The sequence below is a fragment of the Geotrypetes seraphini genome, chromosome 2 (genome assembly GCF_902459505.1).
Source record: "Geotrypetes seraphini chromosome 2, aGeoSer1.1, whole genome shotgun sequence".
NCBI lineage: Eukaryota > Metazoa > Chordata > Amphibia > Gymnophiona > Dermophiidae > Geotrypetes > Geotrypetes seraphini.
The window spans coordinates 496,996,180-497,015,874 of record NC_047085.1 but is presented as its reverse complement, the minus strand read 5'-3'; the positions used below and the strand labels follow the sequence as shown (position 1 = coordinate 497,015,874).

The 19,695-nt window shown below is 48.0% G+C and overlaps 1 protein-coding gene across 15 annotated transcripts in view; it reads left to right on the top strand.

The window, feature by feature from the left end:
- LOC117354441 overlaps positions 1–19,695 on the top strand; it is a 238,688-nt gene that overhangs the window by 86,737 nt on the left and 132,256 nt on the right. For all 15 annotated transcript variants that reach the window (XM_033932006.1, XM_033932001.1, XM_033931998.1 and 12 more), the window contains 2 exons: positions 435–602; positions 12,603–12,767. In XM_033932006.1, coding sequence (XP_033787897.1) covers positions 435–602; positions 12,603–12,767 — 333 coding nt within the window. The remainder of the gene's footprint in view (positions 1–434; positions 603–12,602; positions 12,768–19,695) is intronic.

Sequence of the window (19,695 nt, the reverse complement as noted above, 5' to 3'; positions counted from 1 at the left end):
GGCTTCCAGTTGAGGCACGGGTTAAATTTAAGCTGGGCTGTATTTGTTTCAAGGCACTAACAGGCTCAATTCCTGAGTATCTTATGGAATCTTTTATTACTACAAATTCTAAACATCCTAGGAAAACTTGTTCATTGTTTTCTTTCCCTTCTGTGAAAGGATGTAAATACAAGAAATTTCAGGAACGACTATCATCTTTTCAGGCAGCCTCATGGACTAGGGATTTAACTTATATATTTACACTCCCAACTTCATATCAACAATTTTGACGGGCCTTAAAATCTTTTCAGGGAACACTTTGGAAGTTAGAAATCGGATGTCTATTCATTTGTATTGCTAGTCTTTGTGAACAGCCATAGAACTTAATGGTATTTGCGGGATACAAGTGAGTTTTATGTTAGGCCTGCTTTTAATACCAAGTTTTCTCCACGTAGTTGAGTCGGATGGCATGCCAGAGATTGGGCAGGCGGTGGGCTCTGAGAAGAGTGGGAAGAAAGCTGCCGTACATGTGCCCAGCCCCTCTTGCACACCCAGCAGCACTACCCAGGGAGAAGAGGAACCCCGGAGACCGGAGTTGCAGGCCAAAAGGCTGTACGCAGAAGGTAAACCCAAGAGCATTTGAGCCTGAGCTCCTCAAACAATGTGCTGGGGGAATCCAGCTAATGTCAGTAACCCCCTGTCTTCTACGCATTCAGGTTGCATTATTTAAAGAGATGTGCCATTTTCCTTGGCTTAAATGATCAGCATGACTGATGTGCTTTCAGAGAGTGGAATAGCACTAAATTATACTTGGTTACATTTCTGTACACCCTCAATAGATCAAAATATATTTTTTTTATTGTTTTCCCTATGATTAGGGGCTTGGCACTGCTATCACACCACTTAAAGACTTTCAGGCCACATCTTGCATCCTCTTGTACTGATGTTTAATCTTTTTGCTCTACCTTATTGAGGTTAATTTTGTAACTGGATGCCTAGTTTAAGATAGCCAAAATGCACCTGCAGTGTGTTTTATAAAGAAAGGTGGACATCTTTTCTTTATAAAATACCAATGCAAGTGGCCAAAAATTGACCTTAATTTTAAGGTGTGATCACCTGTACCACGACCATGCTTACATTTGCAAGTACATAAGAATATAAGACTTGCTGCTGCTGCGTCAGACCTGTGGTCCATCGTGCCCAGCAGTCCGCTCACGCGGCGGCCTTCTGGTCAAAGACCAGTGCCCTAACTGAGACTAGCTTTACCTGCGTACGTTCTGGTTCAGCAGGAACTTGTCCAACTTTGTCTTGAATCCCAGGAGGGTATTTTCCCCTATAACAGCCTCTGGAAGAGCATTCCAGTTTTCCACCACTGTCTGGGTGAAGAAGAACTTCCTTACGTTTGTATGGAATCTATCCCCTTTAACTTCAGAGAATGCCCTCTCGTTCTCCCTACCTTGGAGAGGGTGAACAACCTGTCTTTATCTACTAAGTCTATTCCCTACAGTACCTTGAATGTTTCGATCATGTCCCCTCTCAATCTCCTCTTTTCAAGGGAGAAGAGGCCCAGTTTCTCTAATCTCTCACTGTAGGGCAACTCTTCCAGCCCCTTAACCATTTTAGTCGCTCTCCCCTAGGCCCTTTTGAGAAGTACTGTGTCCTTCTTCATGTACGGTGACCAGTGCTGGATGCAGTATTCCAGGTGAGGGCGTACCATGGCCCGGTACAGCGACATGATAACCTCCTCCAATCTGTTCATGATCCCCTTCTTAATCATTCCTACATTCTGTTCGCCCTTTTCGCCACCGCCGAACATTGCGCGGACAGCTTCATTGACTTCTTGACCAGTACTCCCAAGTCTCTTTCCTGGGAGTCTCTCCAAGTACTGTACCAGACATTCTGTATTCGTGTATAAGATTTTTGTTACCGACATGCATCACCTTACACTTATCCACCTTAAACCTCATTTGCCATGTCGCAGCCCATTTCTCGAGCTTGTTTATGTCCCGTTGCAGGTCTTCGCAATCCTCCTGCGTCTTCACTACTCTGTATTCACACGGGTTAGGGGCAGAGCCGGCCTGCGAATATTGAAATATCACTGATAACTTTCAGGGCCAGCTCTGACCCACCTCTGCCTCCCTCCTGCATCCCGGACCTTCCCCAGACCTTCCCTGGTGGTCTAGCAGTGACGCGGGGCTGGATCGATTGTCCTACACTCCTGCCCCATGCAGAGCCATCATCAAAATGGCTGCTGCAAGTTCCCGTTGAAGTCTTTAGACTACAACAGGAACTCACGGCAGCTATTTTGATGATGGCTCTGCACGGGGCAGGAGCGTAGGACAATTGATACTGCCCCGCGTCGCTGCTAGACCACCAGATAAGGTCCAGGGAAGGTCCAGGATGCAGCGTTTCTGTTATTACAAACCACCGGGCAAAAATCACGAATAACCGAATGCGCGGGTACTGAAACCGTGGATTCGGAGGGGGTACTGTACACTCATAAATTGTAGTTTTCCTTATCATCCTATAGGACAGGGATCTCAAAGTCCCTCCTCAAGGGCCTCAATCCAGTCGGGTTTTCAGGATTTCCCCAATGAATATGCATTGAAAGCAGTGCTTGCACATAGATCTCATGCATATTCATTGGGGAAATCCTGAAAACCCAATTGGATTGTGGCCCTCAAGGAGGGATTTTGAGACCCTGCTATAGGACTAGTTCAGATGAGTGGTTTTGTCCTCCACCCAGCAGATGGAGCTAGAGAATACTGAGAATTGAATAATATAATAAATAGACAGGCACAGTAAGACCTGGGCGGGGGTCTAAAATGTCTCATCTATCTACTGGAAAAGACCTTACCAGGGTAAGTACATAATCTCTTTTTCCATAGCAAAGCAGCAGATGAATCCAGAGACTAGTGGTATAGCTCACATCGACCAGCAGGTGGAGATAGAGAACTGATTAACAGTTGGCCTTAAAGGCTGGTGTTCCTTCAGTTAATTCAGTTTTGCTCTATCTCCCAGCAGGGTTGGAGCTATCCTTCTAGCTCCTGGTCTCTGCCTGCTGCAGGATAGATGGAGGTGGTGTTCTGTTAGGATTCCTCTGTTGAGACTAGTTCTCTTCAGTAGGTGGGGGTGCCTGGCTGATTGGTGCCGGCTTTGGGAGGTACACCTGGGCCCTCCCAGGTCCCTGCTCCACCCTCCCCTCCGTTGGATAGAGGGGTTCCTTTCCAGGTGCAGGATAGTGGCTGGCTGCTTCATTCCAGTATAAAAAAAAAAAAAAAAAAAAAGTACACAGCCTGCCTGCTAGTACTGAGCCGGGCAGTGGTTAACGCGGCTTCCAGTACGTTTTACCAACGATGGCCTGGCTTCGGGGGTAAGCGGCGGACCGGGTGAGTGTTGGCTTTGCCTTTTTTTTGAGTGGAGTCGCGTTTCCCGGGTGCCGGGCGTATTAGTGGGCGGAGTCGTCTGCCGCCGGCGTTCGCCGCGTGTGTTCAAAAAAAAAAAAAAAAAAACCCCGCGTCGGAGCTTTTTGGCAGGCCGAGGGGGGATGGCTGAAGAGGCTGGTCAGATGTGTTCGCGCTGCGGGAAGCGCCGAACACGAGCGGGGCCGTGCTCTGCCGGGTGCTTGGAGGACAAACGTGAGGCGGCGGGGGAACAGGCGAGAGCGCTGGTGGCCGGCGCGGCCCCTCCCCTCGGCTCGGAGCAGGGCGGGGGAGTGCCTCTTAGTTGGGGTGCATTTTCGCCTGAATTTGTTATGTTGCTCCATCAGGCATTTCAATTGCAGCGCTCGCAGCCTACCCAGCCGAGGCTGGGGGCCGGGCAGGCCCTTGCGGTACCCTCTACCTCTAAGGGGGGGGAGGGGACAGAGGATAGGCCCTCGGCAGGGGCGGCAGGATCCCCGGGGCAGTTGCAGGGGGCCAAGAAACGCAGGCTAGTGTCTGCGGAGGCGGGGGATATTTTGCCCAGATCTCCTTTTTCCCTGCCTGAGTCATTGGAGGAAGGGGAGCTCTTGGATTGGGACGCGGAGAGTATCCCGGGTAGAGAGGGGGATGACCCTACGGCTATCCGGTTGTTCCATAGAGAGGAGCTTTCTTCTTTTATTACTAAAGCTTTGCAAAGTTTGAACATTGCTCAGGAAGATGCCACGGGGTCCGGTAACCCCCTGATGGCAGGTACCCGTAGGCCGTCGAAAGCCTTTCCGGTCCATGAGGCCATGCAGGAGCTAATCTCGGCGCAATGGGAGGCGCCGGAGGCCAGTTTGCGGGTGGCAAGGGCCATGAGGCTCTTGTATCCGGTCGTTCCGACCGAATTGGACAGGTTTAGATTGCCTAAGGTGGACGCTCTGGTGGCGGCAGTGACTAAAAGAACTACCTTGCCGGTAGAAGGGGGCGTGACACTTAAGGATGCACAGGATAGAAAGGTTGAAGCCTCCCTAAAGATGTCCTTTGAAGTGGCTGCAGTTACCTTACAGGCCGCAATATGCAGTTCTTACGCGGCGCGAGCTTGTCTGCAGTGGTCACAAGGGATGACCGATAATTTGCTGGAGTCTGGAGGTTCTATCCCTTCGGAACTAGCTGATTTGGAGTCCGGCTTGGCTTATTTGGCGGACTCCTTGTATGATATTATTCGGGCGTCTGCAAAACAGATGGCTCTGTCTGTGGTTTCCCGCAGGTCCTTGTGGCTCCGTCATTGGGCAGCCGATGCAGCATCCAAGCTACGGCTGGTGAGACTGCCATTTAAAGGGGGTTTATTGTTTGGAACGGAGTTGGAGAAACTGGTCAAGGATTTTGGGGATACCAAAACGCAGCGTTTGCCGGAGGACAGGGCTAGGCCTCCGGTAAGGGCCGCATCGTCTAGGCCGCGTTTCCGGGATGTTAGGCGGGCCAGGGCTGGTAAGCCTTTTTCCAGGTCTGCATCTGGCCCGTTTTCTGCTTCGAGACCTCGGTTTCAGCAGAGAAGTTCCTTTCGGACGGCGAGACCCTCTTCCGGGCAGTCAGCCCGTACCCCCGCCAGTCGCCCTCCACAATGACGGGGGCTTGGCTCCCTCCGCCCTGCCCTTAGGGGGTCGGCTTTCGGCATTCCGGGCGGAGTGGGCCAAAGTCACGTCCGACCAATGGGTATTGGACATTGTTCGCGAAGGGTACAAATTAGAATTCGCCGCTCCCGTCGTAGATTCTTTCTTGGTGTCCCCGTGCCGTGGTGCGGCCAAGGGAGCAGAGGTCCGCAGGACACTGCAGGGGCTGCTCGATCTGGGGGCGGTGGTACCGGTGCCCCCAGAAGAGGTAGGCCGCGGTTTCTATTCCCTGTACTTCATTGTACCCAAGAAGGGGGGGTCCTTCAGACCAGTACTGGATCTCAAAGGGGTCAACAGATTCCTCAGCGTGCGCCATTTCCGAATGGAAACGGTGCGCTCGGTGATTGCGGCGGTGAGACCAGGAGAGTTCCTCACGTCTCTCGATCTCAAGGAGGCGTACCTCCATATTCCGATATGGCCTCCGCACCAGCGGTATCTGCGGTTTGCGATTCTGGGCCAACATTTTCAGTTTCGGGCTATGCCCTTTGGCCTGGCGACGGCCCCCCGCACATTTTCCAAGGTCATGGTGGTGGTAGCCGCTTTTCTACGCAAGGAAGGGATTCGGGTACACCCTTACTTGGACGATTGGTTGATACGCGCCTCTTCCCGGCAGGAGAGTCGGGCGGTGACGCAGAGAGTGATCGCTCTCCTTCAGTCGTTGGGGTGGATTGTCAACTTTCCCAAGAGTGTTTTGGCCCCTTCGCAGTCTTTGGTGCATCTGGGGGTAAGGTTCGATACGGCTCTGGGGAAGGTGTTTCTACCCCGAGATCGGGGGGAGAAATTGCAGGCTCAAATTCGCCTCCTGCTCGGGTCACCCAGACCTCGCGTTTGGGATTATGTACAGGTGCTGGGCTCCATGGTGGCGACTCTGGAGGTGGTTCCCTGGGCCCGGAGCCACATGAGGCCCTTACAGCAGTCTCTGCTCTCTCGCTGGTCTCCAGCTTCTCTGAACTACAATGTCCGTCTCCAGTGGAGTCCTCGAGCAGCTCACAGCATGCGCTGGTGGCTCCAGGACTTGCATCTTTGGAGGGGCATGCCGTTGGCCACACCGGATTGGGTGGTAGTGACAACGGATGCCAGCCTGCAGGGCTGGGGAGCCCACTGCATGCAGACGTCAGTGCAGGGAATTTGGTCTTCCCAGGAGGCTCAATGGCCCATAAACTTGCTGGAGTTAAGAGCGATCAGGTTAGCGCTGCGGGCGTTTCAGGCCCGAGTTCACGACAGACCGACCAGGATCTTGTCGGACAGTGTCACGGCGGTCGCGTATGTCAATCGGCAAGGGGGGACCCGGAGCATGCAGTTAGCCGAGGAGGCAAGTCATTTGTTTCGATGGGCAGAGATGCATGTTCCGCTTCTATCGGCGGCACACATTGCAGGGCACGAAAACGTGCAGGCGGACTTCCTCAGCAGAACTCTTCTCGATCCGGGGGAATGGGAGTTGTCGGGTCGAGCGTTCGGCCTGCTAGTCCGTCGTTGGGGGTTGCCAGAGATGGATCTCATGGCCTCTTCCCGCAATGCGAAGGTGCCTCGGTTCTTCAGCCGACGCAAGGATCAGGGATCGGAGGGGGTGGACGCATTAGCTCTCCCGTGGCCTCCGAACTCCCTTCTTTATGTATTCCCACCTTGGCCCATGATAGGGCGGGTGTTGCAACGCATCTCTCGCTTTCGAGGCAGAGTAATCCTGGTAGCTCCGGATTGGCCACGGCGGCCGTGGTACGCAGATCTGATGCTGCTGTCGGTAGGCGAGCAGGTAGCGTTCCAGGTAACTCCGGACTTGCTAACTCAGGGTCCAATATTAATGGACGATCCGGGCCGCTTTGGTCTTACGGCCTGGCTATTGAAAGGGCAAGGCTGAAGAAGAAGGGCTATTCAGAACAGGTGATTTCAACCCTGCTTAAGGCTAAGAGGATTTCAACGTCAGCCTCCTATGCGAGGGTCTGGAGAATCTTTGAGGCATGGTGCGGAAGACACGGAGTTGCGCCTTTCCATGCTTCTCTGCCGGCTATTCTTGCGTTCCTGCAGGAGGGCGTAGAGAAAGGGTTAGCATATAACTCTTTAAAGGTTCAAGTATCGGCCATTGCCTGTTACAGGGGCCGGGTGGCTCGCTCGGCTCTCGCATCACAGCCGGACGTGGTGCGTTTCCTCAAGGGGGTTCAACGTATCAGGCCGCCGGTTAAGCGAATTTGTCCAACTTGGAACCTTAAGCTCGTCCTTGGGAAATTGCAGGGGGCACCTTTTGAGCCCCTGTCAGCGGCCACGTTGAAAGATGTCACACTAAAGACAGTTTTTTTGGTGGCGATGGCTTCAGCAAGGCGAGTATCGGAGCTGCAAGCACTTTCTTGCAGGGAACCCTTTTTGCGTTTCTCGGAGACTGGGGTGACGGTGCGGACGGTGCCGTCCTTCCTGCCTAAGGTTGTTTCGTCCTTTCATGTGAACCAGAGTTTGTTCCTGCCATCCTTCAGGAAGGATGATTGGGGGAAGCGTTTTTTGTCGGTACGGCTACTGGATGTGCGCCGTATGCTTCTCCATTATTTGGAAGTGACGAATGATTTTCGCCGGTCGGACCATCTCTTTTCGCGTTTGCGGGGAAAAACAAAGGGATGGCGGCGTCTAAAGCGTCCATTGCGCGTTGGGTCAAGGACGCTATTGCTTCGGCGTATGTGTTGTCAGGGAAGAAGGTACCGGAGCATCTTCATGCTCATTCCACTCGGGCTTTGGCTACCTCTTGGGCGGAGTCCGGGGGGATGTCATTAGAGGAGATTTGCCGGGCGGCCACTTGGTCGTCAGGGAATACTTTTTCAAAGCATTATCGGTTAGATGTAGCGGCCCGTTCAGAGGCGAGTTTTGGCGCAGCAGTGCTGGCAGAGGCGGCATTGGCGTCCCACCCAGTTTGAGTTTGCTTTGCTACATCCCACTAGTCTCTGGATTCATCTGCTGCTTTGCTATGGAAGGTAAAATTATGGTCATACCTGTTAATTTTCTTTCCTTTAGAAGCAGCAGATGAATCCAGAGCCCCTCCCCAAATGCACGGGCTGGGTGTAGGGGGTTTATGTCATTAGGGTAGCCGGGGCGATAGTTGGTAAGTGTATTCGTTCATGACTGAAAAAAAAGGAAAAAATTTCAATTGAAAAAAAAAAAAAAAAAAGAGAAAAATATCAATGGTATTCAGAAGAGAAAGACAAAGTTTTTACTGGAATGGAGTTTGTGGCTGCTCATTCTCCTTTCGGGATGCTTGGGCAAAGTGCATAACTGAATTAACTGAAGGAACACCAGCCTTTAAGGCCAACTGTTAATCAGTTCTCTATCTCCACCTGCTGGTCGATGTGAGCTATACCACTAGTCTCTGGATTCATCTGCTGCTTCTAAAGGAAAGAAAATTAACAGGTATGACCATAATTTTACCTTCCCAGTACAATAGGTGAGACATTTTGCTGAGAGGGCGTCCAAATCCCCTGAACAGGAGAGCGGTTGCAGTGGGCTCCCCAGCCCCAAAGGCTAGCATCTGACATCATCACGATCCAGAAGGCAATGTGTAGTGGTATGCCCCTCGTGGAGCGATTTGTGGGAGAAGCCACCATTCCATGCTTGCTCAGGCTTCCAGAGTCCAGGGTAGACAAGCTTTCATGGCATCCCTGTGCAGAACCCAGTGAGAGAGCAAAGCATGCAGAAGAGGATGCATGTGCACCCTTGCCCAAGGAACTACATCCAGTGAGGCAACCATGGATACCAGAAATTTAAGATAATCCCATGCCGATGGAGCCGGCCGCTCTAGAAGGGGAAAAATCTGGGCACACAGGTTCTGCCAGTGGGCTTCTGGTAGATAGACGCGGCCCGCAGTCAAGTCGAAGAGAACTCCCAGGTATTCCAGTGATTGCATGAGTGTCGGATGGCTCTTCCTGAAGACAATCCAGCCCAGGTCCTCCAGCACCTCAAGGAAGGGTGAACCTTGAGACCCATTTTTCGGATGTAAGCCGCCATGCTAACCATCACCTTGGTGAAGGTCCAAGGCGCTGTCGCCAGCCCAAAAGGCAGAACATGAAACCGCAAAAAGTTGTGGTGGGCCGAAATAAAGGAAATGTGCAAATATGCTTCCGTAAGATCCAGAAACTCCCCTGGGGACTCATGCTGCCGGCGGCCCGAAGAGTAAGAGCAGCACTGATGGGAATGAGAATGGTGTGCAAGCATCGACTTTCGCTCGGGGGGGGGGGGGGGGAGGGCCTCTGGATAGGTGCATGGGCTGCCCAGAAGGTCTCCGCTGGCCAACATTGACTTGCGTGCCTTGCATTGAAGACCACTGATCTAGAGATTGAACAAGCCTCTCTAGCTTTCAGACACCCAGTTCCTAGGAGGAAATTTCTTAGTCCTAATGGGCCAGAGCTCTGTCCTGCAATTTTGTTCTATAAGTCTGCTGTACAAAGTTGGCAGATTAAATGTGTGACTCTTACCCTTATTATAAGATTGCTCCAAAATAATGTTCTATGCTTATGCTCTGTATTATGGTAGCATCATGATGTTGTACCAATAACTATACTTTTTTTATAGATCTGCTTTATCAGTAGCATATTGCCAAGTTCTAGGGCTGAACCACCCTTTATACTAGTGATGTCTCTGAATTCTCTGCCTCCATGTGGTGGTCTAAGGATATAACCCACCCATCTGAACTATTAGCAGAATCCAAAGAAAGGAAATTAGTAAGGAAGATCTACTTTCTCCTCTTATATTCTTATGTATTTGCTTGCTCTGCTTACATTCTACCCTTGTGTATACCTCCTACTGGCCACCAGAGCAGCAAAACTGGACAGACAACTCACCAATCCGCTGATTTCGACCACAGACTACAAAACCTTTAAAAAAGAAACAAAAACCCTACTCTTCAAAAAAAATACATAAAACCAATATAACACAACCAGATCTGTCCCAAGCTTCACTTGCAATACTATATACTCCTTAGCAAATTAGAAAACGTTCAAACTATACCTTATGTATTTCTTAATATCATGACAATTCTTATGTAATCTGCCTTGAACCGCAAGGTAATGGCGGAATAGAAATCACTAATGTAATGTAATCACACTCTGGAGATCTCTACGAGTTTTCTCGTATCTGTTGCCTTGTTTCTCCTTCTCTCTTCCCCTTGACTTTCTTCCTATCATCTATAATTGTAGTTCTTTTTCGAGTTTCCTTCAAATAGTTCAAGATTCCTCGTTCATTCCATAATGCGAGAGACATGCAGCGCTTTAAGTTGTCCCGTCTCTCATCTCAACAACTTTCAGATCCTTGGGCCCCAGAGTCTGGAATAGTCTACTCCTATACTTAACGTTCAGTTCCCTCCTATTACAGCTTCTGAAGGATGTTAGACTTACCTTTTCTCCTCATAATGACTGACCTCCACCCAACCCACTATCTAGAATCTACTTGTTAATGTAATAACTGATTCCAATCTTATTGTAAGCCGCAATGATTCCTTGTAGAAAATTGCAGGATATAAGAAAGAATATGATAAATAGAGAATGACATGTGACAGAATTTGTCCTCATCCCCATGTCGTTCTTTAAGGAGAGAGGGAAGGATCGGAGTATGAATGGACACAACCACTGACCCTCAAGCCTTGCATTGAAGAATGCTGGTGTAGAAGGACTGAGGTTGAGATAGACACTAAAGAATGACAGTCTCTGGTATCCAGAGCTGATACTGTGATGTCATAATGCTTTATTCCACTAATAAGAGCCAACCTCATCAGTGATGTCACAATGGCTTCATTATCCTATACTTGGCTCACATAAGAATCAGAGTATGAATGGGCTCAGCCACTGACCCTCAAGCCTTGCATTGAAGAATGCTGGTGTAGAAGGACTGAGGTTGAGATGGACACTAAAGAATGACATGGGATGGTTTCCTATTGTTATCCGCGGGGACAGGGACACATTCTGTCACTGTGTGACCACTTAGCCAGATTTCCTTTTAGCGATATATCAAAATATTAATAAACTTGAAACTTGAATGTGTAACACAGGCTCTCTTCACCCATCCCCCAGCAAAAGGCATACAAAGCAAAACAAACTATACGACGAACTACTAGCCACCAGAGCAGCGAAAATAGACTTCCATCTTGCCAAGCTACTGACCAAGACGACCAACTGCAAAACATTCGGGGAAGAACTGAAAACTATACTTTTCAAAAAAATTTGTCAAATGAGCTAACGAAAACCTTATAAACCCTCCCCCAGATCCCATCGCTCATGGAAGTCTTCAATTTGTGTAAGCTCACTCTATCTATCAACTCTGTAAGCTCCCTGGGAATGCCCAGGCCAACTCATTTTGTAAACCGCCCTGAACTGAAAGGTATTGGCGGGATAGAAAACACTAATGTAATGTAATTTCACACTGGGCATTATTTTATAAAAAGCCATTTGTGCCTATACATTCCCATTTATGCATGAAAATGGCTAAAATATCCCTATTAGGCACTTACATTCACAAGTAGAATTAAATACTTCCTTATATAATTAACCCTATAAAGTGCCCCATGGCTCCCCAGTGATTCCTCCTTATATGCAGCTACTCCTTGGTGACATGTATTTGGAGCCTGGCGCGTGTGCACCCAGGGCCCTGTTGTATACCTCACTGTGTGATCACCTCTTCCTCTACTTAGGGCTTACAGTGTTCATTGCCAGAGCTAGCCAAAGCAAAGCATCAAATTGGAGATTTTGGTGCAATGTCAAATGACACCAGTCACTTCTTTGATGTGACCCCCCCCCCCCTCTCCTGAGGCCACTCTTTAGCAGTCCACTCCTGCTATGTTTGAAAGTCAGGTGTAAGCGCAGAATGTTTGTGATAAGCAGCAAGGCACTCGGAGAATAGTTAAGCTCTGAAACGCGTTGCCAGAGGATGTGGTAAGTGCGGTTAGCATAGCTGGTTTTAAGAAAGGTTTGGACAAGTTCCTGGAGGAAAAGTCCATAGTCTGTTATTGAGAAAGACATGGAGGAAGCCACTGCTTGCCCTGGATCGGCTGCAGTGAGAACGAGCTACTGGGCTTGATGAGCCATTGGTCTGACCCAGTAAGGCTATTCTTATGTTCTTAACCCTTTCAGGACCAAGGGACATATTTGTCCCATAACTTTAAAATCCTATAAATTTTGATTGGGATAGTCTACAGTTCTAAATTTGATATGTACGGATTCCATATGATACTGCCTTTATGTAAACAAACTGGTTCCGACATTCATTCATTAGCGTCGTTGCCAGATTGACGAGAAGATTCACTTGCCACACTGTCCATAAGCCAGAAGTGTGATTTAAAAAAAAAAAAAAAAATGATATTTCACAAAAAAAATCAATTTTTTGGCATCTGCAAGCCCTTTTTACCATAAAAATGTCGTCAAAACCACAAAAATTGGCCTACGATCCTTATGGTCCTGAAAGGGTTAAGGCAACATCTGGAAACAAATCTAATACGTGTTGGGTCGTGCGGTGAGAGGAGGTTTGTTGGGTGCTGGTGATCAAGATACAGTTTCTGTTTGTGAGCTAATGCCATTTTCCGTATACCTAGTTAAAGCCGAGGAAGGAGGCGCTGTGCTGAGTACACGTGTCCCATGCTTAGGAACCTGTCTGAAGGCGTCACCTGGGAATAGTCCCTCCAGCACACCATCCAGTGTTTCCATCAGGCACAGGGAATGGAGAAAGCCAGAGGCAGGGAGCAAGAGATCACATGAAGGTGAGCTGTATGAATTACAGAGAGCTAAATTTTGTGACACTCCGCCACACTCATTCCCTGCCGAGAACTAACTTTGTGGATTAAAAGCCATGTCGCATGCATGTTAGCTACTAAAATGTGGATTTGTCATTACATAGATTGGATCAGGTGGGGATTAAGGAACAAGTATGAAGTTATTTTGTTTTTGTTTTTTAACCCTTTAATTGGCAGAGGGTGAAACGGTTGATTTATGTAACTCAATGCTGAACGAGAGCAACTGTGCCAAGTAACAGGCATTTGGAGCTGCAGATCTCCCATAAGAACCACAGAAAACACACGTTGCTTCTGAGCAACAATGCCAAATAAAGGGTTAATCTTCTTTTAGTGATCATTCTTTGCAGGTGACGCGTGGGGATCCAGTTTTGTGCATTATTCCACTGAAGAGAGGTGTGCTTTCAGCATTGCTTTTTACCTTAAAACAATTTTATTGGCAGGAAATACAAAACAGCATGGTACAAAAAAAAACCCCAACCCATATAGAAACACACACAGAAACACAGAAATAGACGGCAGACAAGGGCCACGGCCCATCCAGTCTGCCCACCCCAAAGACCCTCCCCTACCTTTCTTTGTGAATAGATCCCACGTGTCTGTCCCATTTGGCCTTAAAATCAGGCACGCTGCTGGCCTCAATAACCTGAAGTGGTAGACTATTCCAGCGATCAACTACCCTTTCAGTGAAAAATAATTTCCTGGTGTCCCCATGCAGTTTTCCGCCCCTAATTTTCCACGGATGCCCCCTTGTTGCCGCTGGACCCTTGAAGAAGAATATATCTGCTTCCATCTCGATGCGGCCCGTGAGATACTTGAATGTCTCGATCATGTCACCCCTCTCTCTGCGCTCCTCGAGCGAGTATAGCTGTAATTTATCCAGCCGTTCTTCATACGGGAGATCCTTGAGTCCCGAGACCATCCGGGTGGTCATTCTCTGGACCGATTCCAGTCTCAGCACATCCCTGCGATAATGCGGCCTCCAGAATTGCACACAGTACTCCAGGTGGGGCCTCACCATTGATCTATACAATGGCATAATGACTTACGGCTTACGAAACTCCTCCGTATGCAACCTAAGATTTGTCTTGCCTTGGATGAAGCATAGAATTTCAAAAGAACTATACTTACCTCTCATGAGGTGGTCACAGATAGAACCACTCTATTATTGACTCTAGCTTTGGAAAGTGATAGGGAATATGTTTGACGTTTATATTTCTGTCATATTAAGGACAAGTTTTTGGACTCAAATGTTAGAATTTTTCCAGATCTAGCCCAGAAAACCCAGAGGCGCAGAAAGGAGTTCTTGGCCTTGCCCCTGGGGCTACATTTTGCTTAAATTTCCGGCAAAATGTTTTATTTCTTATCAAAATAAAAATGTCCTTTTTTATGAGCCCAAACAGCTCTTAGGTTTTATAGGACCAAAAGAAGGCTTGGTTTCTAAGTCCATTGATGAATGACCTGTTAACCGGCTGTAGGATGATAACCATTGTCGTTACTGTAATTTTAACAATTTTGTCTAGTTTATTGAAATTTATTTCCTTTCTTGATTCCAATATTGTGGACTAAATAGTTGATTGTATTTTCAAGTGTTAATTTTTTCTTCTCTGTATATATGCTGATCTTTTTCAAGATTGTAATGCTTGATGATAATTGTAAAGGGTTATAAATTTTTTTAAAAAAGAACTGTACTTCCTAATTATATAAACACAGAACCCCCAGAGACCACCCCAACCCGAAAATCTTCAGAATTCTTAATAAAGACGAATAGGGGAACCGAAAGACTCAACAACTATTTTATTTATTTCTAGTATTTATATACCACTTATAGTCAAAGTGGTTTACTAAACTAAACTAAAATTTAACCTTATATACTGGGTCTTCAACCAAAGGAAGCTCGACGCGGTTAACAATAAATTTTAAAAATAAAGTACAGTACTCATAGAAACATAGAAACATAGAAATAGACGACAGATAAGGGCCCACGGCCCATCTAGTCTGCCCACCCTAATGTCCCTCCCACCTTTGCCCTGTGAATAGATCCCATGTTCCGATCCCATTTGGCCTTAAAATCAGGCACGCTGCTGGCCTCAATCACCTGTAGTGGAAGACTATTCCAGCGATCAACCACTCTTTCAGTGAAAAAGAATTTCCTGGTGTCACCTCGTAGTTTCCCGCCCCTGATTTTCAACGGATGCCCTCTTGTTGTCGTGGGACCCTTGAAAAAGAAGATATCTTCCTCCGCCTCGATGCGGCCCGTAAGATACTTGAACGTCTCGATCATGTCCCCCCTCTCTCTGCGCTCCTCGAGCGAGTATAGCTGTAATTTGTCAAGCCGTTTTTCGTATGGTAGATCCTTGAGTCCCGAGACCATCCGGGTGGCCATTCTTTGCACCGACTCCAGTCTCAGCACATCCTTGCGATAATGCGGCCTCCAGAATTGCACACAGTATTCCAGGTGGGGCCTCACCATGGATCTATACAATGGCATAATGACTTCCGCCTTACGACTGACGAAACCCCTTCGTATGCAGCCCATGATTTGTCTTGCCTTGGACGAAGCCTGCTCCACTTGATTGGCAGACTTCATGTCCTCACTGATGATTACCCCCAAGTCTCGTTCTGCTACCGTTTTTGCTAGGATCTCGCCATTAAGGGTATAAGACTTGCATGGATTCTGGCTGCCCAGGTGCATAACTTTGCATTTTTTGGCATTGAAGTTGAGTTGCCATGTCCTAGACCATCGCTCCAGTAGGAGTAGGTCGTGCATCATGTTGTCGGGCACTGAATCTTCGTCTGTTGTGCATTTGCCCACTACATTACTCAGTTTGGTGTCATCGGCGAATAATGTTATTTTACCTCGAAGCCCTTCTGCCAAGTCTCTTATAAAGATGTTGAATAGGATTGGGCCCAAGACTGAGCCCTGTGGTACTCCACTAATCACCTCCGTCATTTCGGAGGGGGTGCCGTTCACCACCACCCTTTGGAGCCTACCTCCAAGCCAGCTCCCAACCCATTTCGTCAATGTGTCACCTAATCCTATAGAACTCATCTTGCTCAGTAACCTGCGGTGTGGTACGCTATCGAATGCTTTGCTAAAGTCCAGGTACACGATGTCCAGGGACTCCCCAATATCCAGCTTCCCCGTTACCCAGTCAAAGAAGCTGATCAGGTTGGATTGGCAGGATCTCCCCTTAGTAAATCCATGTTGAAGGGGATCCCGTAGATTCTCCTCATCCAGGATCTTATCTAATTGGTGTTTGATTAGAGTTTCCATTAGTTTGCTCACTATCGATGTTAGACTCACTGGTCTGTAGTTTGCTGTCTCCATCTTTGAGCCTTTCTTGTGGAGTGGAATGACGTTAGCCGTCCTCCAGTCCAACGGGACGCTGCCTGTACTAAGGGAGAGGTTGAAGAGCGCGGACAGTGGCTCCGCCAAGACATCACTCAGCTCCCTAAGCACCCTGGGGTGCAGGTTGTCCGGCCCCATTGCCTTGCTAACCTTGAGCCTTGACAGCTCACCGTAGACACTGCTGGGCGTAAACTCAAAGTTACTAAACGGGTCAACTGAGCCAACCCTTGTCTGTAGCTGAGGGCCGAGCCCTGGCGCTTCTCGGGTGAAGACTGAGCAGAAGTATTCATTTAATAGTTGGGCTTTTTCCGAATCCTTTTCCACATAGTCTCCGTCTGGTTTCCTAAGACGTACAATCCCGCCTGAGTTTTTTCTTCTATCACTGATATACCTGAAGAAGGATTTATCTCCCTTCTGGATGTTCTTTGCTAGAGACTCCTCCATGAGGAATTTAGCCTCCCTGACTGCTGTTTTGACGGCTTTTGATTTGGCCAGGTAGTCTGCTCTAGAGTCCTGATATTCGCGGGGGTTCCATTCCAGGAACCCCCGTGAAAGTTAAAAAACTGCAAATACGGTTTTTAGCAGGGGAGACAGGAGAGGGCAGCTGGAGAGGCAGGAGAGGGCAGTTGGAGCGCCGAGGAATGAAGGAAATCACTCGCGGTATGCTCCGACCGCCTCTTCCTGTACTAAAGCTAGGCTTCACCAATCAGGAGCTGCTTTGACATGCAGCTTCTGATTGGTGAGGCCCGACTTTAGTGCAGGAAGAGGCAGTTGGAACATACCACGAGTGATATCCTTCACTTGCTGGTGCTCCAGCTGCCCTCTCCTGCCCGGTCATTCGCAGTTGGAAAATACTGCCATGACCAGGACCGCGAACTCACAGAGGAGCACTGTAAACTGAAATACAAGAGTTAGTTTTCAAAATGTTTAGCGAATAAAAAAGTTTCTAGAAGTTTATGGAAGAGTTGGAAGGAACCGGGACACCTCAAAATTAGGGGAAGTTACATTCAGGTACTCAAGAATTTTCTGTCTCTGCCCCGGCAGGCTCACACTCTATCTATTGTACCTTGGACAATGGGGGATTAAATGACTTGCCCAGGGTCACAAGGAGCAGTGTGGGATTTGAACCCACAGCCTCTGGGTGCTGAGGCTGTAGCTTTAACCACTGTGCCACACTCTCTCAATATAGAAATATTCCACTATCTGTATACAATCTCCCCCCCCTAAAAAAATGACAACTTTGTAAACAGACAGAGGGTCTGCCGAAGAAGCTCGATAGCCAACTTGGTATAACTCCCCACAGTATTTCCCCTCCCATTCTCCCACTCCACCCCACAAAGAAAAGGGGACAAAATACCCACATTCGTCACAAGATCAACATTGCTTTTTAATACATATTTCACCTTTTGGGACAGGTCATTAGAGAACGATCAATGAGTTACCGATTTTATACAGACAGTGTCCAGGTTTTTTCCCCCCCAAATCTGATTAGATTAACGAGTTCCCTGAGAGCTTGGCAGAACGTTTGGAGAAGGTAGCAAATTGAATGGGAAAGGTTAGCATTGAATCTGTCAAAAACAGAAGTCATGCATGTTGGATCAGTCTTGGACAGACTTGGGATTGCTACATCGTCTTTGAGTAGGTATAAGAAACTTTTAGGTATAATGCTTAATTCATGGCTCACCATGCATGTCGACTAGATTCAAGGCTGTGTTGTCAGCCTGTGGTTTTAGACTGGTTGTCCAAAACATGTTTTTTTTTCAAGAGTGGTTGAAGCAAAAACAGACATGGTGGGGGCAGAATTAAGTTCGTGTTGATGCGGGGTTCTCTGAGGCAGCATGGCGAAACGCGTTAGAACCCATTGAACCCCTGCATTAAAAGCTAAGTCTGTTTTGAAGTTGACCATTTATAAAGACAAAAAAGTATTTTTAAAAAGTTTTTAAAAAAGTGAGAGAGTATTATTCTTAAAGATACTACAGGGACCAGTACAATGACTGAGAATTGAGCCGTATCAGTAGAGGGCTAAAAGTTTGCTTCACCCAGCGGTCTTATAAGCTTAAAACAGTTCTCTGAGCACTGAGAAGTGTTAGAAGGTGTGTGTTATAATCACCTGGGTGCACATTAGTTCATATCTGTTTACCATTTTATACATACATTCAGTGCCGCTGACCATATGCGTAGAGCTGCTGAATATGCTCGTTAATTTAAGCACTGACCTTTAAGTAAACACGGGGCCACTACCACTGAAACTCGGCATGTAGATATTTTAGACCAGTGGTCTCCAGCACCCAGCCCTGTAAGTCCATTTTTGTAGCCCTCATATCTAGCGATCCCTGCAGCGACTGCGGGTAGAGAAAAGGCTCCGTGAAGCTCCGCTGGGTCGCATGGGTCTGCATGATCATACTGACGGGTGGGGAGAGGCGAGTCGACCAATTATTTGTATGTGTGCACGGATGTCCATGTGACTACTCAGTCGCGTGCGAACCAAGGCGGGCTGACAGGCTGCCATGGAACGCAATGGCTGTGTTTGGCGCACCCTCACTGCTTGCACTTACTTGCATGATGTTGCACAGCTGGATGTCAGTTTACTGGTCTTTAAAATTCAAGTGCAGTAGACATCATTCTGGAACTAGTAGGTGGTGGCACTCTGATTGCTGGACCTGATATAAAGAGCCTCATTAACATCTTTAGAAACATAGAAGATGACGGCAGATAAGGGCCATAGCCCATCAGGTCTGCCCACTCTACTGACCCACCCCCAAGTCTACTATCCTACGGATCCCACTCCTGGTGACAGGTTCCCTTGGCTTAACCCTCTAAGAGATCCCACATGGGCATCCCATTTGCTCCTAAATTCTTGCACGCTGTTTGCCTCGATCACCTGCACCGGGAGCTCGTTCCAAGGATCAACCACTCTCTCGGTGAAGAAATATTTCCTGGTGTCGCCATGAAATTTCCCGCCCCTGAGTTTGAGCGGATGCCCTCTTGTGGCTGAGGGTCCTTTGAGAAAGAGAATCTCTTCTTCCATCTCGATATGGCCGGTAATATACTTAAACGTCTCGATCATGTCTCCTCTCTCCCTACGTTCCTCGAGTGAGTACAGCCGCAAATTTTTCAGCCTTTGCTCCACCTCCTGGGCTGGACTGCCCTGCAAACCCTCGGTTTTTACTCTCTACATGCGAGATGGTAGGAGCTTGTCTATTCTTCTCCTGTTTATTTTACATTTAAATTTTTTTTTTTGGGGGGGGTGTTTAGAATTTTTCAATAATCGTACAAAACAGATCAGCAGAGAAACATAAACAATGCCCCCCCCCCACACCCCAAGTTGTACAGTAGTTCTTCAGTACAAGGCCAAATCATGGCAATCCCAAGGACTTCCTCCCCCCCTCATCCACCCCTGGACTGTAGATTGGTGGACATGTATAAAGTAGGGCAAAGTCTTAACTGGACTCAATGGATCTCGCTATCCATTTTATACATGGGCCTCACACTTTAAGGAAGAATGCTGCACGATTATGCATTAGAGCTGTCAGCTTAGACATGCGA